The 24,295-nt window shown below is 41.5% G+C and overlaps 1 protein-coding gene across 1 annotated transcript; it reads left to right on the top strand.

Annotated features, from left to right (window-relative positions):
• The first annotated feature begins 10,265 nt into the window (after positions 1 to 10,265).
• Positions 10,266 to 23,881, top strand: il17rd (interleukin 17 receptor D). The gene is given in 14 exon segments (XM_030778277.1): positions 10,266 to 10,278; positions 11,859 to 11,914; positions 15,842 to 15,902; positions 16,547 to 16,672; positions 18,466 to 18,584; positions 18,778 to 18,898; positions 19,090 to 19,134; positions 19,281 to 19,432; positions 20,681 to 20,746; positions 20,857 to 20,911; positions 21,123 to 21,233; positions 21,833 to 22,017; positions 22,633 to 23,608; positions 23,763 to 23,881. Coding segments are annotated over 14 exon segments (2,205 nt in total).
• The last annotated feature ends 414 nt before the right edge of the window (positions 23,882 to 24,295 follow it).

Raw genomic sequence — 24,295 nt, 5'->3', positions numbered from 1 at the left:
GTGTTAACACACCACTCTTCTCTCATAATACTGTAATATATTACACTCTGACTTTTATACTAATAGTAAAAGTTGTAAATACAGAATAGCAATTTTGTAATATAATTAAAATGCTAATGATAAAATGATGTCTGATTGTGTTTTAAGTTTTCAGTTGGAAACAATGATAAAATATGTAAACAGACTTTAAGCATAATATTCCATTCTTGTGATTATGACAACTGCATGAAGCGTGCCCTTTTGTCTTAGCCACTCTGTTTTGTGTTATATCAGGTTTCTAATTGACTTCCACTGTCCTACATCCTACTGGGTTAAGTCAAGCTAATCACTGTTGCTTATTGCTCGACAAACACCCCCACTGACACGCAATTTGTCTGCCTTAGTTGCCGCTGAATAAAGGTATTGAGTGAAGCTGAGGGAGTAGCAAGGAAGTGGAGGTTTTACCTATGTGGTACCTGCAGAAATAATATAAAAAAACAACTAAAGTCTAATAATGACGATTATTCATTGATTATCGTAAACTGCATTTATTTTTTGGTAAACCCAGACCCGCATCAGTAGGTCACTGTTCCCTGAAAGATCTCAATTCCATTTTTACCAAAGCAGGCATTAGGACACTTAGCATTGGGTTTTATACTACAATCAAACCATGTCCCAGCAGAGGGCACTCTTCATTCAAAGAGTAATCAATGTAGGGTGCTGAGGTAATTTTGTTGTTTCACTGGCTCACTTGTTAATGAGTCCAAGTATTGTTTATCATATTTAGCCTGGACAATTTAGATCTAAATACATAGACAACAGATTAACCAACAAGTCTTTTTGTTAAATTCATTTCAGCCAAATAAAGAATGGATATTTTCATCCTGTCAACATTTATTCTGCAACATACTTTATTGTGTTTTTTTTTGTGGTAATCAAGTCTTCTCTTTAATATTCATGTCAAAATTTCTCATACCTCCCAGGGGAACCTTCTGCATTTACACCATACAAGAACAATCCTTTCTAAAAATGTTTTTCGCTTGAGAAAAGCAAAAGGATCCTAACAGTAACAGTAAGATAACAGTAGGACTGCACCAGTAAACAAGTGTAAAGGGATTATGGTACAGAGCTCATATAAATTTCTACTCTGAATATCCTACCTGGTCTCAAAGATCAGTGTGTGTGTGTGTGTGTGTGTGGATGGGGGAGAGGGAATTGGATTGCCTTCACAAACACAGCGTTGTTTGAAACTCACTGAACTCAATGTCTAGACATACAGTGTCTGAGAAAGACCATAGCTCAACTCCAAGATTTTGACTGTGATTTTTCCATGATAAAAATCACTTAAAAGTACAGAGAAAGACTTTGCAGAAATGTCTTTTTATATATTCATCCTTAATAGCAAATTATGGTAGTACACATATGCATACACACCGATTATGATCAGAATGTAAAAACAAACTGTCATCTGCTTTTTTCAACTATTTATTATAAATCAGCTCAGACCATAATTGATGTTTATGCCTATATGGGAGAGACTGTTTGGGCTACCCTTTCTCTTACAAAGTATGATATGGTTAGCTTTCAAGTACGATACAAAAAAGAAGAAAAGAAACCTTTTCATGTTGACTTCAATGGTAACAAAAGATCACCTGAAAGAGGAGCTGGGTGTTACTGTACAGACAGTTGTCTCAGATGTGTGACTTCCCATAAATCTCTGAGTCAGTTTGCTCTTTGATCTTTTCATCAGGTTATTTAGGATGCAAACTCTGTGAGTGACTACACACCAACACAACGACTCGACCTGATCTGTGTTTTCAGACGCCTTGGTTATGTGATGGTGAAAGATATATCATTCAATAATGGCTTACTGAAGAAGCAATTTTTGAGAAAATATTTATTTGGCTTGTAGAGCTCATTTAAACAAGAAACAGCCTCTTAACTTACCAACTTCCATAAATATTTGCAAAGCACATTAATATTTGCAAACACTACTCCACGTAAACGTAGGGAATACACTGTGAACGCTTGTTTTGTAACCTGTTTGGCATAGGTCTGTCGTCAAATTGTTACAAGTTTGCCTCAGGGCTATGGGAAACAGGGCGTTTCCGAACTCAGCTACCTTTGAGGCTTTTAGATAGTAGACTTATCCTAAGTTAGGACTGTTGTAGAATCAGAGATATTTTCAAGCACGACGAGTTAAAAATAAGTTAGTAAAAGTGCACTGACCCGGACAACCACCTAGTCATTTTACAACTAGCGTACGCGGTCCTTAAAGAGGTATACACCCACAGCTCCATCTAGTGGGGACCAGTGAAGTCTCTCAGATAACCATAGACGTTGACAGACATCAGCGTTCACTTCGAATCAGTGGGACTTCATGGACAAGGCAAGCCAGGATGGCTGCGCGAGCGAGATTTGTACACTTAATCGCAACTTTTACCTTGTTGCTTTATCCGAGCACGGGCTCACCCGTGGCTGGCACGAGGAAGGGAAACGCGGACAAATGCACTTTTAAGGTAAATACAAAATGACTGCGATTTAAGGGCAAAATCTTGGCATCCAGAGCGCTGTTTGAAATGTAGCCGCTGTTCCATATCTGGATAGTTTTACCTGCATAAGTCTGAGCACTGTGCTTGGTTACAACTTGGCTGATGACAGTTTTGCGTTATCAGTGCTGATACGATAGGCTATATGATTTTAAAACATACGAGCTTGCTGACGAATGGGATGAAACTACATTTTCAAGTACTGCATAGTTCAGGTGTCGTGGGACACCTGTATAGTTTAAATGCTTCGATAATTTATCGACACTCGGTACATTCAAGTCATTTCCGATTTTCGTTTTATGAACTTTTAATAAAGACTGACACTTGTTTCTACGTTTGCGCAGTAGGCCTACTTTGTATCTACTAAAGCATGAAAGATTTGATGCGTAAAAAAGAATACCTTTTTTGGTCGTTTTGTTTAGCGAACATTTTTTCAAACTATTTGTTGGAGGGTTCAAGCAGATTAGGGATGTGGGATTTAAAGAGGTTAGACGTGTGAGGGAGTCAATCAGCAGGGTCCATTGTTCCCGACGATTTGCTTGACCTGACCCGTCTTGTTGAATTCCGCTGTGGATTCACATGTCTTTTGTGATTGTAATTGAATGATGGTAAACTGGGGATCAGTGGAGGAAGCGGAGGAAATAAAAGACTGGGTTGTACAGACGAAAAAAGAAAACACAACGCAATTTGAAACGTTTCGTATCGGTCTGAGTTTCATATGATCAATTAAACAAGTTATGTTCATAAGCCTATTGTATGAAGAAGTTGAGTGGATTGAATACAGTTGCATTTACAATATACTGTCTTTCCAAAATAATGATAATTTTGAGAAAAATCGTAGTAGTAATAATAATACTCTCTCTCCCATCCTGGTGCTGTAGGCTAGTTATGTGTGTGTGTATGTTGTTGGGTTTTTTTTTTCCTTTTCTTGACGCACGGTGGTCTTTGCCATTGAGCGACTGATTGCCCTTAATGCATTGTCCTCTCGGGGACAAGGCTGCCTTTGATGTGATTTCCCATAGGAAGTAAGGGGACTGTTTGCTCTGTAAAATCCTTGTGGCATTTCCTCACTTGAACCACAGGCCACCTCCTTCCACTGCCACTTCAAAAGCATTGATGATTTTACTCCTCAAGTGGGTAAACTGCTGAAGGAAACACTTCAACAAATCTACTTTACAGGTGTTAAATGGTATTGTGTGCCACACTGAAGCCTAAAAGAACATTTTTATCACATCTGTTCTAAGTAAATTTGACAATATAGATTGGACTTCTCGCATAACTTTCCATTGCTGTACCATTCGGTCAAATTTATAATGGCACTTTGAAGTGCAAAAAAAAAAAATGCAATAAACTCTGTGTAGCAAGTAATACTGCTGGAGGGTAATGCAGTTTGCAAGTCTGTTATGAGAAAAGCGAAGGTACTTATTTAAATTGGCTTATACTCCTGTGAAACCATATTTGGCTCCTGCTGAGGGGGCAGGAGACTTCATGGAGGACTCCAATTCAGACTCGCTGGCTCTGGATTAAAGAGCTTGTTTTCCCAGGCTTTTCACGTCAAAAGCATCCTGTCTTTGGTTCTCCGACAGACTCCCTGTGAAATACACCTGCCAAAGTATTGTCTAGGTTTTTAAAATGAGTTAGCCTTTCCATTCCTCTCAGAATATTCCGTATCTCTGCGAGCTAAAGAACTCATGCCAGTCGGAATTTGAATTCATTTTTTTGGACGGATATTACCGACTGTGTAATCTGTGTAGCAAAACCCCCACTTCTCTCCATCTGGTAAAGTTATGATTTCAGTGTGTGGAGGATGATGTCAGCCAAATCCCAAAACATCAGTCAGAGTTTCAGGCATTGTTTCCAAGTTGAACAACTGTTTAGGCCTGCGACATAGCAGATCTGTGGAATCAGAGGATATCTAGACTAATATGGTCATTTTTTTTGAAGACTCTGAAGGAATTCTACAGAGCAGATGAGGCCAACAGTGTTCATCGTCTTCAGCTCTTACAACCACATTAAAGTCCACGCCACCTGGGACACTGTTTCTTCCTCTCTTAAATTTTCAAATCCTTTCAAGTTCAGTGTGTGCTCAGATATATGCTAATGTCAGTTTTGTGAATGTTCTCAAAAAGTCTTAAGTGCTGGTGTTATGAGGATGTTTAATGTTCCTACTGTAATATGCTTTATAATATTAGAATACTGCTTTTTCCCAACTGAATATAAGAATTACTTTCTCTCATCCAGCACCAAAGTAAAGTACTGCTTTAGATTTCACTCTCTATATCACTCTCTCAATGCTATTTTCTTGAGAATTGAGGCTATGATATCTATAACGTTGTGAGCTTAACACATTTGATTCATAATGTGTGTGTATATGTATGTACAACCTATGAAGAGGCAGTCCTTGTCCTTCTGAACAAACAGATTCTTCAGTATTTAGTGAAAAGAAAATATGGTTAAAACTCGGAATGTGTTATTTGAATTCATAAGCCTTGCAGCATTTTTTGCCGTTAAAAATATAAGTAAATCAGTTTGTCCAAAACAAAGCTATAGCTCGTTTTCTCAACTGATCTTCCAAAAGGCCAAATAGAATCATAAGCTGGAACTAAAGTGTTAAGCGGAGGTTCGTTCTTTGTTCTTGTTTTGTATGAGTAGTTTGTGTTCTCTTGCGGGTCGTATCATTGAATCAGAGTAATATAAATCTCATTAGAGGAACCCAGTGGAAAGTAGACACTTCCGAGCCATAAAACCACAATGTTGGCTTGTTTTTATAAAGATCTGGGTACTAAGTAATTATGTTTTAAATGTGAGCATTATGAGTACAGGCAGCACATTCCCAGTTTTGACAGTGTTTACAGAGATCGATCTTATCTTTTGTCTAAAGAAAAAACACAAACTATTGGATGATGTTGTTAGATTTGAGGTCTTTCAAAAAAAAAAAAAAGTTAATAACTTTTATAACTTTCACCCGATTGTGTCCAAAAGCAGAAAATGGCCAGGATATTAGTTTTTTGTTTGAACTAAGAGTGAATGCATTTTTAGATTTAGATTCTTTTGGGTAATGAACTGGTTTTGTATTGGTTACTCTTGAGTCAGACTCCCAGTCAGACTTTGGCATCTCGTGTCTATATAATAAAAGTCTACAAAATGTTTTACAGTGTCCCCTGATGTACACAAACAGAATGCTGGCCAAATCCATTATTGAAGTGATTCCAAGGTCTTCTGCAAGCCATGACTTGACTGCACATATGGGACACCTTCCTCCATTTGTCTGCTTTTTTAATCACGCATTCAAAAGAACCCTCACATTTTTCGTTTCTTATTCTCGTAACATCTGGCTGGAGATGAATGATTGTGGGGAGGTGCATTTCATAGCGCTCATGGTGTGGAAAGAGGATGAGAAAAAAAAAGAACGAGTGTTCTGGGGGGCAGTGAGGGCTAAGTTATTTCTGCACCAACTTAAGGAAGCATTGAAAACCACCCAACCAGCTCGTAACCTTGGAAGCTTTGCCTTGTGTTGCGGTGGGAAAATCCCTGGTTGGCTACCTCTGAATCGGGCTAGTTAGCAGCACCTCTCTATTGAATGTGGGGACCACTGCTTTCAGTGGTACCACTTCCTTTGACAGGCTGAGATTCCCGCTGCTCTGGATGAATGGGGTGATGTCGCTGGTAAACGGAGGTATGTTAAAAGTGAATTAAAAGTCCAGCCACTCTGTTCACCTCTGCAGGGTGTCACTGGCTGTCTGCATATTCACTCTGATCCCCTTTTGTGAGATGGCGTTAGGTGGAGTGTTAGTGTTACACTCAAAGTAACCAGAGGTAAAATTCTTTGCTTTTTCTGAGCTTTCCCCTCAAATATTCAAAATGACCTGTATTAATATTGTAGTTCTAACAAGAGTAAAATTCCAGCCATTGTCCTTTCACAGAGTGCATGTGTTCTGATCCATTTTTTTTTTTTTGGGCACTCCTGAGCAGGGGCGTCAGACCGTGGGTAATGGTGGACCTGACTAACCAGGGCCCTGCCTGAAAGGGGGGGAGCCCTCCAAAAGCCTCGGGAATAAGGTGGGGGCACACTACTGTGTCCGGGGCCCAAAATGTGGTGCTACACCCCTGTTCCTGAGTGCTGTAACTTGAGTTGCCCTGATAGCACAAGAGCCCAGACACTGGTCCTGCCAGCCCTCAGGTTTTTCCCCGGCTGACAGATTGAAGTCATTACAATCAATTAGCCGCTCTTTCCTCTTGCTTAATCAAGGGTCTGGTGCAAGAGCATTTCCTGTCTGAAGGTTTCAAGCAGTGATTGAGATTACACAGTGTCCTCTTCAAAACCATGAAGTATGAGTTTACCTTGTAGGTCTTAAAGTGCTTCACTTTTAATCATTTCTAGACTGTTAAGTCCTAAAAACCTTAGTATTTCAGATATGGCTAGATCAGTTGCATTTGTCCTAATCAAAAGGTAGACGCTGCTACGAAGTTATGAGTACTTATTTTAAACAGAAATGATCTATTTCTGTTTTGCAATTCGTGCCTTAAATGTTCAGGCACTGTTGCTGCTTGCATGTGTTATCTGGAGTGGAGATAGTTTTATCAGCAGATTTTAGTGCAGTGGTCTCTTCCTCTCCATTCTGTCTCTTGTCTCATGAGGGCCCTGCCCACATGTGTATCACAGAGACCCACATACACAACTCTTCCCATAACGAGATAGCACGGATGTGAAGTTTTGGTGTTTTTTCTTTCCACTGTCTTTCAACTTTTGATGTCTTTGAACCATAAGTGTTTGTGAAGAATTAGGGACCCTTGTTTAAGTCATAAGGATCAGAGCGTCCGTTAACATGTGTATTGTGTAGCTGTGAGTGTGTGAGGTTGAGTCCCTTAGCCTTATTTGGTGTTACCGCTGTGCTCCCCATTAAAGGAGCAGACCTGTGCCTCCCCTCTCTCTCTTTCTTGGCTCTGTAGCTTCGGAGGCCCCTGGGCAGTAGAGCATTCTTACGGCATGAAACACAAGACTCCAAATCCCACAAGTCCTCATCCTTTCCATGAAGACATTTATTGTTCAGAAATGTCATCTGGCAGATCACTCTTCAACTGAACCTGGCAGGCAAAGACAGGATGTGTCTCTCCCAGTAGATCTATTCACTACCTTGAGTAGATGTGATGCTGTTTTTTTTCCTCTGCATTGTCTGTGAACATAAGTCCCCCCCAAATGTGTTTTTTATTTTGTTTTGTTTTGTTCTTTTCATAGCTGCTAAATCTAGGTATGCTAAAATATAAAAGAAAAATTTCAAACGCAGTCTGTGGTTCAGTCCCTTTCATTGCAACTATGATTCCAGGGCAAGATGAGGCTAGCAGCAACTACCCTCAGCATTGTTTACACCGTTATTTTAAGCTTAACTTTAGTCGGCACTGAAACACGTGTATAATAGACCTTTGACGGATGTTCTTCCAACTAAAAAGAAATCAGCCCTTTCATTCGTTATGCTAAATTGTCGAGAGTTTTTTCTCTTAACAAAGACTGGGATATTTTTTCAGGTTTTGCAGGATTTTCACAGAAGCCAAGCACGGCCACGTGTTGCATGACTTTGAAGGTCAAACGTGCAGAATGTCTGAAATCTGTTTAGGATGGTTCAGAGGGCAGGTCTATGTATGTAAGCTGCTGCTGAAGGTTGATGGTGGGGTGACAGTGGTAAGGCAGAGGTGACTCTTAAAGCTGGAAAACCCATCAAGACTCAGAGTGGTCCAGTGAGGAAGTCTGCTTCTCTTGGAGGAATAGTTTGCTGTCTGTAAAACGCATGAATGTTCTATGCATGTGTAGCTCACACTCACCAATGTCCCTCTGGAGGGTATTTAAGGCATTCTTCACTGCTTTGGTGATTGGTTCCCTGCTGGAACTAGCTAACTGCCCAAGGATTAAAGGTGTGTCTGTGTGTGTGTGTCTGCTCGTGTGTGTGTCTGTGTGTGTGTGTCTGTATATATGAGTGTCTGCGTGCGCGCGCCCACACAAGTGTGTGAGAACAAGCTGTGTTTACGAAAATGAGCCAGTAAGTTCTTGCATACTAATGTCATCGCATATGGTAGTGTTTCCAAAGGGCCTGTCTGCGACAAATGGTGATGGGAGTGAAACAGGAAAGGCACTGCGGAAAACAAAGTGCAGGAACATCATGCCAGACTGCCCTGCAGCATTTGATCAACCGCCACAGAGGTCTTTCATCAGTCTTTGCCTTCCTGACCCTCACATTCTTCTCATCCTCCCTCTCACCGAGCCTTTCAAGATTTGAGAACTCACACTTGTCCAATGCAAAAAATGTTTGCAGGGTGGATTCAGTCAGAAACACACAGTAACAAATGTTTGAATAATTGTTCTCTTAATGATGAATCAAAACCGCTTAGATCAAATATGTGTCATTTAAACACGTATAAGTTGAGAAATGTTCAGTGAGTGGACAATGACAAATGACCATTACAGTCCATCCTGTTTGATAGAATGAGTCATATCAGTGTAATCTCTTTTTTTCTTTCAGTCTCCTCAAGTACAATTTTTCTTTTCTTCTTGGGTTTCTTGGCCTTTTTTTTGACAAGATAGTACTTTGTTTCATTTCACTGTTATCGTGACGGCTGACGATGATGTAAGAAAAAGGATTATGTGACTAGAAAGTAAAATTTGGTTTATTTTGATTACAGACGCTCCTAATAAGCTAATCATGAATCGTGGTCATGAATCAGATAAACATGAATCGTGAACACTTTTCCTTTTCCTTTTTCTAGATATGTCTGAGACTTTGCAAAACTAGCAAAGTCTCTTTGACTCACACTATTGTTTAGATCCAAGAATCGGGACGTTTGTAAATGCCATCAGGTTAATGACTTGGTCTGAGTCAAGTGTAATTACAGAGATTTGGGAAACTGATACTTGCCTCATTGGTACCACATGATTACCCAGGGTTTTTCGGTATCGAGGCTAAATGTAACTGCACAAATACAGGGCCTTAGAATAAGTAATGACAAATGAGTGACAAGTTTGGCAACAATCGACTGGTTCTAACCTCGTCATGGCATGAAAAAGAGGGGGGGGGGGATGGTCATGTAATGTAGCTTTTATGGATGGTGATTTTTTTGGTTTTGTCCATTTCAGTTCCTTTTTCTATTTAAGTATCATGCATATATCTCATTTTAAAGATCTGAATTAAATTTACAATGGCAGCAATGTCTCACTATTTATAATGAAATTAAGTTCTGACAAACTTCTGAATAGTGGCTTCTTAAATCGATGCATCAAAGTAGGAAACAGACCACACCTAAAACGAAGTCTGACCAGCATGCTAATGTGAATCTTGTGGATCTGAACCAACCAGAAAATATGCAAAAAACTCTGCTGATTAATTACTATTAATAGGCCTGAAAAAAAGGAGACAAAGGCGATTGTCCTGGAAAATGACTCCTTTTGGGAACGTGAAATAGGAGACACATGTTGGGATAATGAGAACCATATGCGGGGGTTGCTGTCAAGCATGGTCGCGGTCAGATTAGTCAAGCCAAATGCAGAAAGGTCCTCATTTCCTCTTTCTGAGGACATGATGGACCCACGACCAGGGGCATCCATCTTCACATCCTAGTGAGCATTTTCGGAAGTCGGGCTCAGATGTTAAGATCCTAACCTGCCTTTCAGCTTGTTAGGAATGAGTGCTCACTGAGGTTGTGACCTTTGACACAGCTTTTTTAAACAGTGAGGATGAGCCTTGTAACGTGATGGCTAATACTGGTAAGGCGAATGGATAGATTTCTGAGTACAAACTGGGAAACTATATAGATTCTAAAAAACTCCCCCTAAAACTCTTGGTGTGCAATTCTATGATTGCTGCTTTGGGATGTACACATTGTCATGGCTGGTGCATTCTGGTCTAGATGTTTTATTTCTCCACTGTGAGTCAGTTGGCTGTAAGCGCTGGTCCCCCCCCCCCCCCCGCCTCTCTTTTCTAAATGATACCCATCTGCATATGGGAGTGGGAGTGCTTTTGAAGGTATGCTTGGAAATGGAAATTGGAAAAAGGAATTACTTGGACGGCTGTGCTCTGCGAACCAGGGCAGATGGCGAGATTACTCGGGACTTTTTCATAACGAGTAGCTGATGTTTTAGCGTGTGTGTGTGTAGCTTCTTATGAGTAATGACATTCTCCATTGTCATATCGTGGGGGGTGGCTAGGATCTCTCGTTCCATTGCCAAGTGATCCTCACATAGAAGGAGGGTCTGAGAGAGGATTCTGCCCCCCTCCCGAAAACAGATCCCGTGGGGAAGTTTTCCATTATTTGCACAATTTAGTGCACCGTGGTCTGATTATTCTAATTTTCTGATATTATTGCTGTAAAGGCATTTTAATGAAAGCCAACTTCATTTGGTTTTTCCGCTGATAGTTCAGGCAATTTGCTGAATAAACAGTGAAGAGTGGTCAGCAGGCTTTGTTTGTTTTCATAGGCCGCTTGAAGAGGCCCGTTGGGAGCAGCTTAGCGTAGTCATCAGATCCAAAAGATCTGAGGAACAACCTAATCATTCCCTATAACGTAAACATACTGACAGAGTGCAGTCACTGCCACCTATGACCCCTTTTAGCGAAGCTGGTGAAGTTAAGAACTGCTCTCTAAAGCTGAATTTATGGATTGGATACAGGGATTCCTAAACTGTACGACCATTCACTCTGTTCCCTCCCAGGTGAAATGTTTTTAGTCTCTTTCCGCTTTTAGTTTCCTCCTCTGATTTAGATACGATAATTTGTTTTGATAAATAGCAGTAGAATTCTTATGGTAGATAAGGATATGTGGTGGAGATGTGGATGGTGATGAAGATTTTTGAGTCTGTTCATAATAATTCAGAGAGGTTTTTTTCCCCTTGTTCTGTTTTGATATTTATTTATGCAGGATATTTGTGAGAGTCATCTGGGACCCATATGGAATAGGTCCCACAACTTATAAACAGGTACCAAACCTTAACTTCTGAAAGGCAGGGATTTGTAAAGCAGAGGGGGTGTGAGTTGAACTTTACACATAAGCCCAACAAATGTTGCTGGCTAATTAAGCATGGTCTTTTTTTCCCCTTTGGGCAGCAAGATTAGTAGTTGTCTGAACACCCCTCCCCTTCTTTTCTTGTGCTTTGCTCTTTCAACCCCCCCCCCCCCCCCCCCCCCACCTTTCCTAAGACAAGCGGGAATTGTGCCCTAATTAATCAATGCTGGCCACATATCTGAATGAGGTCTGTCTTCTATTCAGCAAATAAGAAATGATAGTGCACATGTTTCTTTTCTGGGGCAAAAATCTCAGAGGCAGATTTTTTCTCTCTTCCTCTCAGAGGTTCAAGGGGTAGTGCAGGGAGGGAGGCTTGAGGATCAAACAAAAAGTGCTGGTTTGTTTGGAGTTTTCTCCATATGGGTTACTGCTAATGGGGTATTTAAAGAGAACCATCTCCACTTGTAACATTGCTGGCGGTGCTCTCATTAAATCAACATCATGTGTGAGGTTAGATGTCAGACGTAAAGCAAGACTTTAATAATCCAGGCATTTTTTAATACAGGCAAACAGGACATTGTCTGACCAAACAAATAAGCCAGGGCGTAAGGTTATTCAAGTATTTGAACAGAGCTTGGTAACAGGAGTAAACTTGCTCCAATATAGACTCAAAACGGAAGACGTGTTTGAAGCCTTGAAGTGAAAATGAGCTTGGAGGCTTGCTAGGTCGCTGTTTGCCTCAGGGGTGGTAGAGAAAGGGAGAGAGGTCCTAGTTTCTCCTGTTCTTAGCCTTTTCCTCATTTCTGAGATGATATAATCACTGTTATTATTCTGAGGAGTGATGGAACACCTGGTAGGAGGAGATGCTGGTTTGGGCTACAGGAAGCTTGTCTACGGAGGTCCTCACCTGCTGCCGATGTCTGTTCAGACATGTCCACATCTCACGGCTTCAAACGATATAAGTATAGCTGTGGTAGTGTACCGCTCCATTTTCTCCATTTCATATTAAGTGCCAGCGGCTTCATTTCGGTTGAAAGACAAGAAGCTTCAGAGCTTTGATTTTAGGCAGTTCTTAGCTACAGCATAATGTTACAGGTTTAAACACAGATATTAAAGTGAATGTCTTTCAGAGAAGAACATAGTCCATATAAATGCAATGTGCAGTTATCACCACAATATCCTCTGTTTCAGGTTATAATTTTTGACTTAAAGCTTAACTCATTTTTTAAGTTATATGTATGTAGGACTTTTGCCAGTTGTCCATTGGCTTATTCTGTTGTTGACAGTGCCTGAAACTGCAAGTTTCCTGACAATGTTAATGAGCCCTGATCATAAAAAGCGGCCAAGTTTTTCCAAGACACAGTTCCTTTATTTAAATGCCTCTCTCCCAAATCCTAATAAGGCCTAATAAAGTGTTGGGAGTCTTGTTTGACCAAGAGCTGACCTCGCTCTTTTACCTCGTGGGCAACGTTTCAGCTTGTTTGCCACATGGGATGCAGCAAGTTTATGGACCCCAGTTATAGCCCCCTCTTTATACCCCGAAACTGTCCATTTGAAGTTTTAAAATGCCAAATGACTGCTGGGGCTATTAGGAGCACCGAAGGCAACGACATCAGAGGAGCTGTTGAGTGTCTTCAAGCCAGTCTTTCCCCCAGCAGGACCCACACCCCTGCAGGAACAAAGGGGAAGGAGGGGGGGGACTTGGTTGGTTGGGGGCGGGGGGGGGGGGGGTTGGGGCTATAAAAGGACATCATTGAAAGGGTGTCACAGAGAGTGTGACAGGCTTGTTAAGAGGTGTTTTGCCACCCCACTACCCTCATCCCCCACTCTCCCCAAAAACACACACCCAGGCTGTGAAACTGTGGTCAGCGACATGGTCGCTGTGATTATTCGCAGGTGTGCTTAGGCGGCTGCTGCAGCTGTTTGTCTGCTATGACCTGCAGGTCCCTGCTGTGCATACGGTGTTAAAAAACCCCAGGAAAGCAAAGCAGGGCCCATTAGAGAATCCAAATGGCGCACTCCAACACTTCATTTCTGACACTAAATGAGGAATTAGGTAGCTGCCCCCTCTTTCTTGCTGGCTGTAAACATTTTTTGCTCTTTAAAAGTTTTGGCTATAAAAAGCCCAAAGATGGTGGATGAAGTTCACTTTATCATTTTCTTTCCTGCTAATTATTTTGGGACGAACACTGTGTCGGGCTTTTGGATGCTGGTGCTGACAGTAATGGCATTTGATTTTTGCTTTAGAGGAGAGACAAATACACACATCTTGAATTATTATTACAAGTATATTAGCATAGTGCAAAAGTAGGCTAGTGCATGGAGCTTGAAGCCATAGTCAATATTTTCCTCTGTTCATCCATGGTGGTCTTGTTGTTCCCCCTCTCTGATGTTCTTGTCTTGTACATCTGGTCCAGGTCTGGGGCCATTAAGAGGTAAGGGTGTGTGGGTCAAAACTGTTTTTGGCCTCATCAGTACTCGTCCTCAGGGAATGGAAAAGAGGACACTGACTGCTTTGCTTGTGAGACTGAAACTTAATGGTTCTGGCCTTCAGCCCATCTGGAAATGGCCAAACCAAGCAAATGCTCCTTCCTTCTTAGTGACCATGCATCAGAAAGGGCAATGGGTCAGCTAGTTTCATCCTGAGAATAAAGGGATACTCAAATCTTTTATAAAAATGTTCTAAAACATTTACTTCCTGATCTGTCATAAATTAACAGTGTGTTTTATCCGCTAAATATCAAATATCCACCTATTTCCGCTATAGTTGCTGTTTCTATTACACACAACCTCTCGAGATATAGAATACAGCTTTTTAATATTAATTATGGAAGCCTTTTTTGTGACACACACTTCATAAAGCTCTCTGGTGTTCTGCACCAAAACTCAAGCCAGCCTTGGTCTTTTGTACCGCTGATCTTGTGCCTTTGATGTGTGGTTAAAGCAGTTCCCAGCAGAGAGCATGGGGAAAACCATCACTGATTAATATGTTCAGGGAGATGGGATGATAGTGGAGGAAATGGAAGTATTCCAGACAGGGGAAAACCAGGTTTTAAATGAGGATTTTTAAAACTTGCTGAAAACGGAATGGATTAATCATATGTTAGAATCCCTTCTGTAGTAGTTCTTTGGTAGAGACATAGAGTGTCATTAAACCTCATCCAAATATTTTCTTATTCAATAGTTCTCTTCTCTCTTTTTTTTAATCTGTTTGCTCCGATAGCAGATGGTTATTCATACTCAGCACATTCCATATTCTCAGTTTTGAATAAATATAGAAAAACTAAAAAGCAGAACTTTCTCACAGATTCCGATATTTTTTTTATCACCACTTAAAACTGTTGGCATTGGTGAACATGGTACACCAGCGCAGATTAGAAAATATAAAAAGGATTTGATACTGCACTTGTAATCCTGGCCTCAGTGTAAAATTTGTTACTTCATTATAATGCTTTACAAAGCTTTGCTAAGAAACCTCTGCTGTGTGAACCTGAAAAAGCATTGCTCTGGTTTTGTTTCCCAGGCTTTGTTAGACCTCATTTTCTTTGAGAGGGTTAATTGTATAGCGTCCTGTTATGTCGAATAACTTCCTCTGTTTGAGATAACCTGATGAGGAAGATAAGATGTGATATGGATTGTTGAACTACCTTTTTGCTGTCTCATCCTGCCCCTTGGAGTTTAGTGAAGTTGCCTGTCTTGTTTTTTTTTTTCTCAAAGATTTCTGTCATTGTTGCTCTGGGCTTGGCACACTCACGTTATGTTTATTTCTTTACACAGTCTTGATCTAACACGCAGCTTATAGATCTTTGGGATTTTTCTCTACCTCGTGCCGCCCATGTCTGTCTCTCTCACGCAAGCCTATCTTTATGTTGTGACTCTCCTGTTGTTGATACATAATACACTTAAGCTCTGATCCAGAGCCAGCTATGACTCCTCAATGGTCTTGTTTTGGAGTAGGGCGGGTGTCGAGGCAGCTGATCTAAAATCAGGGCCATGAGGTGACTATGTTGTGTTAGCGTGCTTCTCCGGTGGGGTCCTTCTCTGAGTTCGAGTGTAGTCTGGAGAATTGGCACAAGATGTGTGCCAGGAGCCTCCTAATTGTAGGATTCTCAAGCGTTGCTGTCACCGCATGAAATGCTGGAAGCATTGCTCACTCTCGCATAAATTCCCACTGTGTTTAAGTTGTTATTTGTCCCTGCAAGCTATCGGTGTTTCTGTTGTCAGATTGTTGTGTAGTTTATCTGTTATGTACAATTAAGTCAAATTGATTTAAAGTCATTCAAAGTCTGTCTCTCTCTCTCTCTCTCTCTCTTTCCTCCTTTCCCCAGGGGATCCAGTCAAATTCAGATGAGGGCGGACGAAAACTTGGAGTAACATTTCGAAATGACAGTGAGTCACTTTAAAATTATGCTTAACAGAGCTGCTATCATTCCAACATTAGTAAAACATGACTGGATTCCTTTTTCTGGCTTGAGATATTCATTCTCTCATGTTCCAAAAGATTTTTTTTTTTTTTTTCATTTTTCTTTTTTTTTTTTTTCTCCCAAGTCAGACATCCCAAACTTCAGCTCTCCTTCTATTCTGCCCAACGTGCCAAAAAGTCAAGTTTTTTGGCTGTAGCTAATCCTGATTTTCTCAGCAGCCAGTCTCCTTTGTTTGTGACTGAGAGGGAACGGTTATGGCTCAGTGGCCTTTACTTTTAGCATTACAATGGCCGTCGCTATAAAAGCGGTGGGGTGTGAGCGACACAACCGACTGCTCTTCTTCCTTTACCTGCTTATCTGCCGCTCAGCTAGCAGTCACCAAAGAAAACGGAAAAAAAAAAAAAAAGAAAGGGAGCGAAAAGAAGCATCTTCATGCATGGCTGCATATTTTCTCTCTCTCTCTCTCTCTCTCTCTCTCTCTCCCTCCTTGCCAGAGAATCTCACCAATCCTCTCACAGGGGAACACTGAGCTGACTGTCTCTCTTTCTCTTTCTTTTCTTTTTTTTTTTCTTTCTTTCTTTTTTTTGTTTTTTTGTTTTACATATCTAGACTGCTCTCTGAACTGGAATCCATTGGGGAAACATGCCATCCATGAAGTCAACAATGTCACTTTCAGTCACTTGGCCTGTGATAACCAGGCTGCCGTGGTAGTTCACTGGAATGCCAGTCCACTCGGTACGTTTTCTTGTCCTGAAAACACACACACACACACACACACCCCTGGACTTACACTGAAAGCATTTTGTTTAGAAAAACTGCTAAAAGATAAGAAGACGCCAGACAGACCAGTACCTTTAGGACATTCCATTTGGGTCAAGACAACCATAACAGTGTACATATAGGTAATGTGTATGTGTTTATGTTTTTACGCCTGATTGCTCACTGGGTGATTCATCTTGACTCGCCAGTAGAGGATTGGAGATGGGCAACGGAATAGGAGAAGAGCCTAGAAAAAGGCCTCATCTTCAAAGAGTGTGCTGGGCCTGTCCTGATCAAAGGCCCAGGTTGCCTCCCCCACAGGGCTTATTCTTCAGCTTTGACAGTCACACAAATCTGTCCAAGAGGCAAGGGATCCAGTCGTAGCAGCATTGTGATTTGTCCTTGAAAGAATGTGTGTGTGTGTGGGTGTGGGTGTGTGTGTGTGTGTGTGTGTGTGTGTGTGTGTATGTGTGTGTGTATGTGTGGGTGTGTGCGTGCGTACACGTGCGTGTCAGTGTGTATGTGTGTATGTGTGTGTGTGTGTGTGTGTGTATGTGCGTGTGTGTGAAAGGAGGGGGGAATGAGGTCGTCCTTTCCTTCCGCCTGCCGGGGCGCTATTGAACTTGGTAATGTGAGCCTCCCGTGAGAGTAACTGGACAATGTGCCCTGTTGTTTGCTTGGGGTTAATCCTTTTGACTGAGGCAGGTCTCAACACAGCTCAGGTATATATTAAAGAAGGGCCGAGAGGAGGGAAGTCGTGGTGGTGGGGGTAAAGCTAAAGAAAAGGGCAGGCATGGGGGCCTCTCTTTCTGAGTTTCTGGTGGCACTAAGAAAAGCTGCCAGAAAATCTAACCAGTTCAACAGCTTTTTCCTCTCGCACTCGCTTTTTTTTTTTTTTTTTTAAGCTTCTTGGATGGGGCGGCTTCGATAGTATCTGTGGGACGGCTGAGGTGTGGAGTTACACCCGCCACGGAGACAGGGTTCTTTCAGCTCCGCTCCCTACCGCGGTAATAGGAACCACACGGAATGTATGCTTTCCTTTTTTTTTTTTTTGTCCAGCCCTCTCTGCAACTGATAAGACTGAAATGTAATTAAAAGGGAGGAAGGTTGGCACACTTTGAAGGGCACGAGAATGCTCCCCCTGGCACGCATGCTCTCGTCTTCTGGCGAGGCAGAGGTCTCCTCCACAACCTGCTTCAGATGTTCTAACTAGAGAAAAAAAAAATGGGAAGGGAAAAATCCGCTCATTTCATGCTTTGTTCCGGAGTGTTGTTGTGTTTGCAGTTTGTTTGAAGTTAATAGTAGGTGCATAAAAAGCTATGAATAACATCCGGCACATCCGTTTATTTGGTATACACAGAAAAAAAAAAACACAAATGAAAAGCAGTAGGTCAGTATGCCATACTGATATATTTAACTGTTACGCTTCATAGTCAGAAAAAGGTAGAAAATTATGAATCGTGAAAAAAAATTGTCTGGCATGCTTTTTTATCATCCTTTTTCGTCAGTTCATTGCTGAATTGGATGGAACTGACAGTGTGCCAAAACCCTGTGTGTTATAGTTTGGACTTATCAACTTATAAACTATCGACCATGGACTTATCGAGATTATGGGCTTGTATAGTTTGGTTTACCCTTGACTGACATTGATTGACAGGATCTGGGCTTCAGGGCTGTTGACAATTTAATGTGCAGTTTGAATATTTCTACGTGAACTCCTGAAAAAAGTCTTGAACTTCTAAGAAGGATATGTTTTTTTTTTTGCACAGGTATTGAACATGTGAAAGGGTTTCGAGTTTATTTGGAAGAGAAGAACCCAGAGGGAAAACAATGTCAACACATGATCTTGAAAGATCCTCGTCAGCTTAATTTTTCCTACAGGAATGTTGTAAGTCATTTCGTAACGTCATCGTATGAAAACATGCAACATATTCATTTTTTTTTTTAAGAAAGGCTTTCTTATTTTTTCTCTCCCTCTTGTGTTTTTTTTAATGTTAACGTTAATGTTATACAGTGTACTTTTGAGATTAAACAGCTTGTGACATTTACCAAATACTTTGTCCTTTGTTGGTGTTTGACAGAAGCTGAGCTCCCAGCCCTTTGCTGGGTTGGCATTTGAGATGGATTACATGGTCAGGATTGTACCCTTCCCTACCTTCATGAATGACAGCTTCTTCCCCCCCTCCTTCCTGCGTACCAACAGTACGTTCCTCTATCCGGTCCCTGAATTTAAGAATGGCCTCTCAGGATGGCCAGCTGTAATTCGCTGATCGCTGTGGGTTCTTAAACTCGACAGCAGCGTGACAAATTTGTGGTTTTAAAATCACTAGCTAAAAATGGACAGCTGTAGTTAAGAATCTTAATCTTAAAATTTCTTTGTCTTGTTTCAACAGGCTGTGAAGTCCTTCTTGGCCCAGACAATCTTGTCTGCAAACCATGTGAGTTTCTTGGAAGGAAAATATAAGAAATTTAATTTATCTCTCTTTTTTTTATTCTTGTGCATCTATGTGCCACGTATTCATCTACATTTTTTTCAGGTCTCTCATTTAGGCTAAAGTTTTGTCTTCACGTTTTTGTTTTTCAGTCTGGAGGCCAAAGACGCTGAATGTTTCTCAGCTTGGCTCTAATTTGCATGTAGTGTTTGACCACGCCCCCTCTACGTTTGGCTTCAGCATCTACTACCTGTATTACAAGCTGAGACAGGAGGGCCCTTTCAGACTGAAACGCTGCAAACCAGTGAGTGCAGTCATGCAATCCCCACTACCAATCAATCACTGATTTTGTAGGGCAGAATGTATATCTTATTCAGTGAGAGAAAAGTAATGAGCGTAGAGTGCCAGCACATCTAGCCGCCAAAAAGCAGTGTGTAAGCTGCTATAGTCTTCGCACCTCTTTAATTATGAGTTTTTGCCAGGGACTTTTTTTTTTTTTAAATTTCCCTTACATGGGACTGGTGAACTGCCAAATAAATGTTGTACTCACTGTCAGTTAACGCAGAAGAACACTCTCCCACCCGTGAGGAGAGACTAAGCTAGGTAGAAATTAGATGTTCGTAGTTTCTCTTCTTTTTTTTTTTTTCCAGCAGTAATGTTCTTCCCAGACGTTAAAATAATATATTGGCATATTGGTCAGCAGACCTCTGCCTCGGTGGGCCATTCAGACAGCTCCTGCCACAGGGGACAAGGGCCATCTTGTTTTTCACTCTTTGGTCGGGATGGAAACGCAAAGCTATAGACCTGAGTACTTTCCCAGCAACACTTTGTCACTGAATGATTGCACTGGGAACTAGAAGTGTGGTTTCTCTGGGAAGGAGTGTTGGAGCCAAGTTTGCTTTGTATTTTTCAGGTCCCATTATACACTGTTTTAAGCTCAGGTTGCATTGCTTTGGGGTGCAAATTGGATTGTTGGAAACCACTGATTTTTTTTTTTTTTGGTTTTGTTTGTTTGAGGGTTTTTTGTTTTGGGTCCAGATTTCTGTATTTTCTATCCAGATTGTTTTATTTTGGACTTGGCTTGTGACTGTTTTCTGCCACAGAAGCAATATTTTGATCGTTCAGAGAATCTTCAGCATTTAATTTTGACGTAAATTATCTCTCTTGTTCCATCAGTGGCCCTATCCACTTATGTCCTTTGTCAGCGGAATTGTTGTTTCATTCACAACCCCTCTCTGAAATCACATCTGCTTTAGCATTTTATGCCTTACTCTAGCAATAACTGAATAAAGTATGAGATGAGAGAGAAGACAAAGTGGTGATTTCAGTACACTGATCATCTCGAAATCATAGTCCTCTTGAGATTCTTTCAGTAAGATGCTTAATTCAACATTAGATTTTTTCCCCCTTTCTTAAAAAGGTCTAGTTAGTACTGCAGGTTCTGAATATATGCTTATCGTCATATCATGTGATGGGTATGTAAAATGTCAAAATGGCTGTTTAAAAAAATTCTTATCTGGAGATCTGAAAATGTACTTGTCTTTTTTCTCAGGAGCCGAATTCCCCCCAGACGACCTGTGTTCTGCAGGACGTCACCCCAGGAACTTACGCAATAGAGGTAATCCCATTCGCCGCTGGTGTTAGCAGACAGTTATTCAGGTGTAAAGGAAGACAAAACAAAAGAACGCGACTGAATTACTCAGATATCCCATTCACTTTACCCCGCAGCTTCGTGACGACAACAATACCACCAGGAGACAGACACAGTACCATGTCAGCCAAGGTAATTTGACCCCTTTCAACACACAAGTTACCTGTGGGCACACAGGACACAAATATTAAAAAGTCTAAGTAGAAATTTTTCTGAGGGTGTTGTAATCAAATATGTTACCCTAAAACTAACGTAGCATTTTCCTCTAAACACAGAAGTAAGCCTGAAAAAGTAATAGCTTTGACTATTTTCTATCTTTTAAAGAGTTGTCTTCTTGTTTCAGTCCATTATCCATGGGCGGGGCCCATCCGTGCAATGGCTATCACCGTCCCTCTGGTCATCATGTCTGCCTTTGCCACACTCTTTACTGTCATGTGTCGCAAAAAACAACAAGGTACATTACCACTCTTCTTCTCATTCTTTAGAACAGCTTTTATAATGTCCCAAACTTTCTTTTGTTCGGTACCTGTAAAACGATCTCTGCAATCTTCTGCCATAGACAGGGATCAGCAGACAACAGAATCCAAGCATTTGTACTCATGCCAATGTGCTTTTACATTCAGTCGTGTCAAACAAAAGAAACCCCTGTTAACATAATATGGAATGAATCATAAGAAGATGAAATAACTAATACACGAACATCTATATTAAATTTCACAATGTAATTTGATTTATCGGTCAAGATAGTTGTATGCATATTGCTCCCAAAATCCATGAAGCTGAGCATGTACTAGCACAGACAATGTACACCAAATGCACCTTGTCTTTTTAGTTTCCTTTGGATTCTAACTTTAAGAGGTGCATTTATTCTGGTGTCAGACATCTTTATGAATAGGTTAGGCAAGAGGTTTGTTTGTACAGGCTGCCCCTCTACATTCTCATCTTCTGGTAGCAGTAAGTGGGCTGGAGCCTCTCTGGAATCTTTTTCACTTACACACAAATCTATGTTGAGCCTGGTTAACCTCACCGCTGTGATCTGGGATACTTCTGCAGAGAACATCTACTCCCACTTGGATGAGGAGAGCTCAGAGTCTTCTTCTCACACCACAGCTTTAAGCACAGCAAGACCCTGGCCCAGGCCCAAGGTTTTCATCTGCTACTCCAGTAAAGACTGCCCCAAACATCTTGCTGTCATTCAGAGCTTTGCCTTCTTCCTGCAGGACTTCTGTGGCTGCGAGGTATGTATCTGCAGATGTGGTTATTTACCTAATTTACAGCGATGTAACTTACATTTGACAAAATACATGTTGAGGAATATTAACTTTTAGAAGCCAGCACAATGTTCCAAGAATATCATATCTATTGCTATTTCAGATGTGTATCTGATAAAGAATTGTGTTGTGTGCAATACCTGAAATTGTTTTGTGTGAGAGGGTGGTTGAAATATGTATTGTCTTGACAGTTTTTTGAAAGGTCTCCATTACTTGACATATGTTTTACTGCACAAGGTTAGCATATATAATTAGTTCAGTCTTGAAAATATGAGACATGTTTAGTCATGAAAGCAGGTATTTGCACCAGTTTGAAAGAAGTTTTGAAAGGAGTTTGAAAGAAGTTTTGCAATAAGAGCGTGCATATGCTGCCCCCTGTTGGGCAATGCTGCATACTGCGCCTTTGCATAGCTGTCATGGATGTCATTTGATCTGTTTTAAAACAAATTATATCCTATGTTACCATAAAGGCTTAAAGAAAGTACTGTAATGTTGTGTATTTATATTATCTTATTAATGGTGTAGAGCGGTTGGCAGTGGCTTGATATAATGGAGTTTTCTGTTTTCTGGGCTGTTGTCCAGGTTACCCTGGATCTCTGGGAACATCTGGAGATCTGTAAAGAGGGTCAGATGGCTTGGTTGAGCCAGCGCCTTGATGAGGCTCATTTCATCATCACTGTATGCTCCAAGGGCCTCAAGTACTTTTTGGATAAAAGAAACCGCAAGGGCAAAGCAGCCAGCAAGGAGAAGTCTAGGGACTCGCCGGTGGCCGGACCCAGCACGGCGGAGCTTAGCAGCAGGGATCTGTTTGTCATTGCCGCGGCGATGATTGGTGAGAAGCTGCGTGAGGCGCGGCAGACGTCCGGCGACCTGTCTCGTTTCATGGCGGTCTATTTTGACTATTCCCATGAAAGCGACGTACCATCTGTGCTAAGCCTGGCACCCAAGTTTAAGCTGATGGACCAGCTGCCTCAGCTGTTTACCAGACTGCACTCACGTCACCTGAGCCTGTCCGAGAGCGAGCCTCAACCGCTCAACGTCAGCAAACGCAACTATTTCCGCAGCAAGTCTGGCCGTTCGCTCTACGTAGCCATCTGCAACATGCACCAGCACATTGCTCAGGAGCCAGACTGGTTTGAGAAGCAGCTCATGCCTCCACCCGCGCCACAGAAACGCGTCGTCTCACCCACAGAGAAGTTTGACTCTGGGCTCGTGCTCAACGAGGTGGTGCTCAAACATCCGTCAGACAGTGACTGCCCCCTCAGAAGCAATGTACTGGTCCTGCCCACCACAACCAGTTTACCTGGACCATCCACCAGCTCAGTGCACTCAGAAGGGGAAGGTCCATCATCTCAAACCCAGGACAGTGAGGCATCTCTCAGGCCTTTACTTCACACAGACGGCTCTGCCAGCCCTCCAGAGATGCCCAGAGACTCCGGCATCTACGACTCGTCAGTGCCATCGTCAGAGCTGTCTATACCTCTAATGGAAGGGCTCTCACCTGACCAAGCGGATTCATCCTCCCTGGCAGACAGCGTATCTTCGTCCTCTGGGCTTGGTGAGATAATGTAGCACGTATAATTGTTTTTGGCACAATCTGAGAGAGTTTATGGTTGTTCAACAGAGCATAACCACATTTAATTTTGTAGATCAGAATTTAACTAGAACCTCAGCACTAGTTTGTGACTATAGAGCTTTGTTTGTGTTTTCAGGAGATGAGGAGCCCCCTGGTGTCAGTTCAGTGCATTGCATTGTCCCTACCACCTGTAAAGCAGAGCTTCATCACAACCTAGAGCAGAGTGAAGGACTAATGGCTGCAACTCCTCCGTAGATATTGTTATCTGTACATGCATCGCCACTTTACTTCCTTAACTTCCAGATGATCCATGAGTCCTCCACAAAGTCAGACAATTGGATATCCCCTCAGAAGAGAGAAGATCCTCTAAGTTTGAACAATTTGATCGTTGGGGATTTTTCTAGGCTTTTTTTATGATTGGACCTAGAGGGACTGATGAACTTTTATGGTACTAGTGATGGATACAGACATCGGGAGGTTATTAAGACGAAGCGCTACGTAACCAAAGCAGCTGTGCACATTTGTGTACAGTGTTCTCTCCTGTAGTGTGAGCATTACAACAGTGTATATGTTAGCATAGCACAAACCACTGCTTGACAATAACCCATAGCTCTTTTTTTTTTTTTTTTTTTTACCATTTTATCAAAATGGACTAATTCTATTCAACCC

Source organism: Chanos chanos, chromosome 6 (assembly GCF_902362185.1).
Source record: "Chanos chanos chromosome 6, fChaCha1.1, whole genome shotgun sequence".
Taxonomy (NCBI): domain Eukaryota; kingdom Metazoa; phylum Chordata; class Actinopteri; order Gonorynchiformes; family Chanidae; genus Chanos; species Chanos chanos.
The sequence above is the reverse complement of the archived record's forward strand: the minus strand, read 5'-3'. Positions and strand labels throughout refer to the sequence as shown.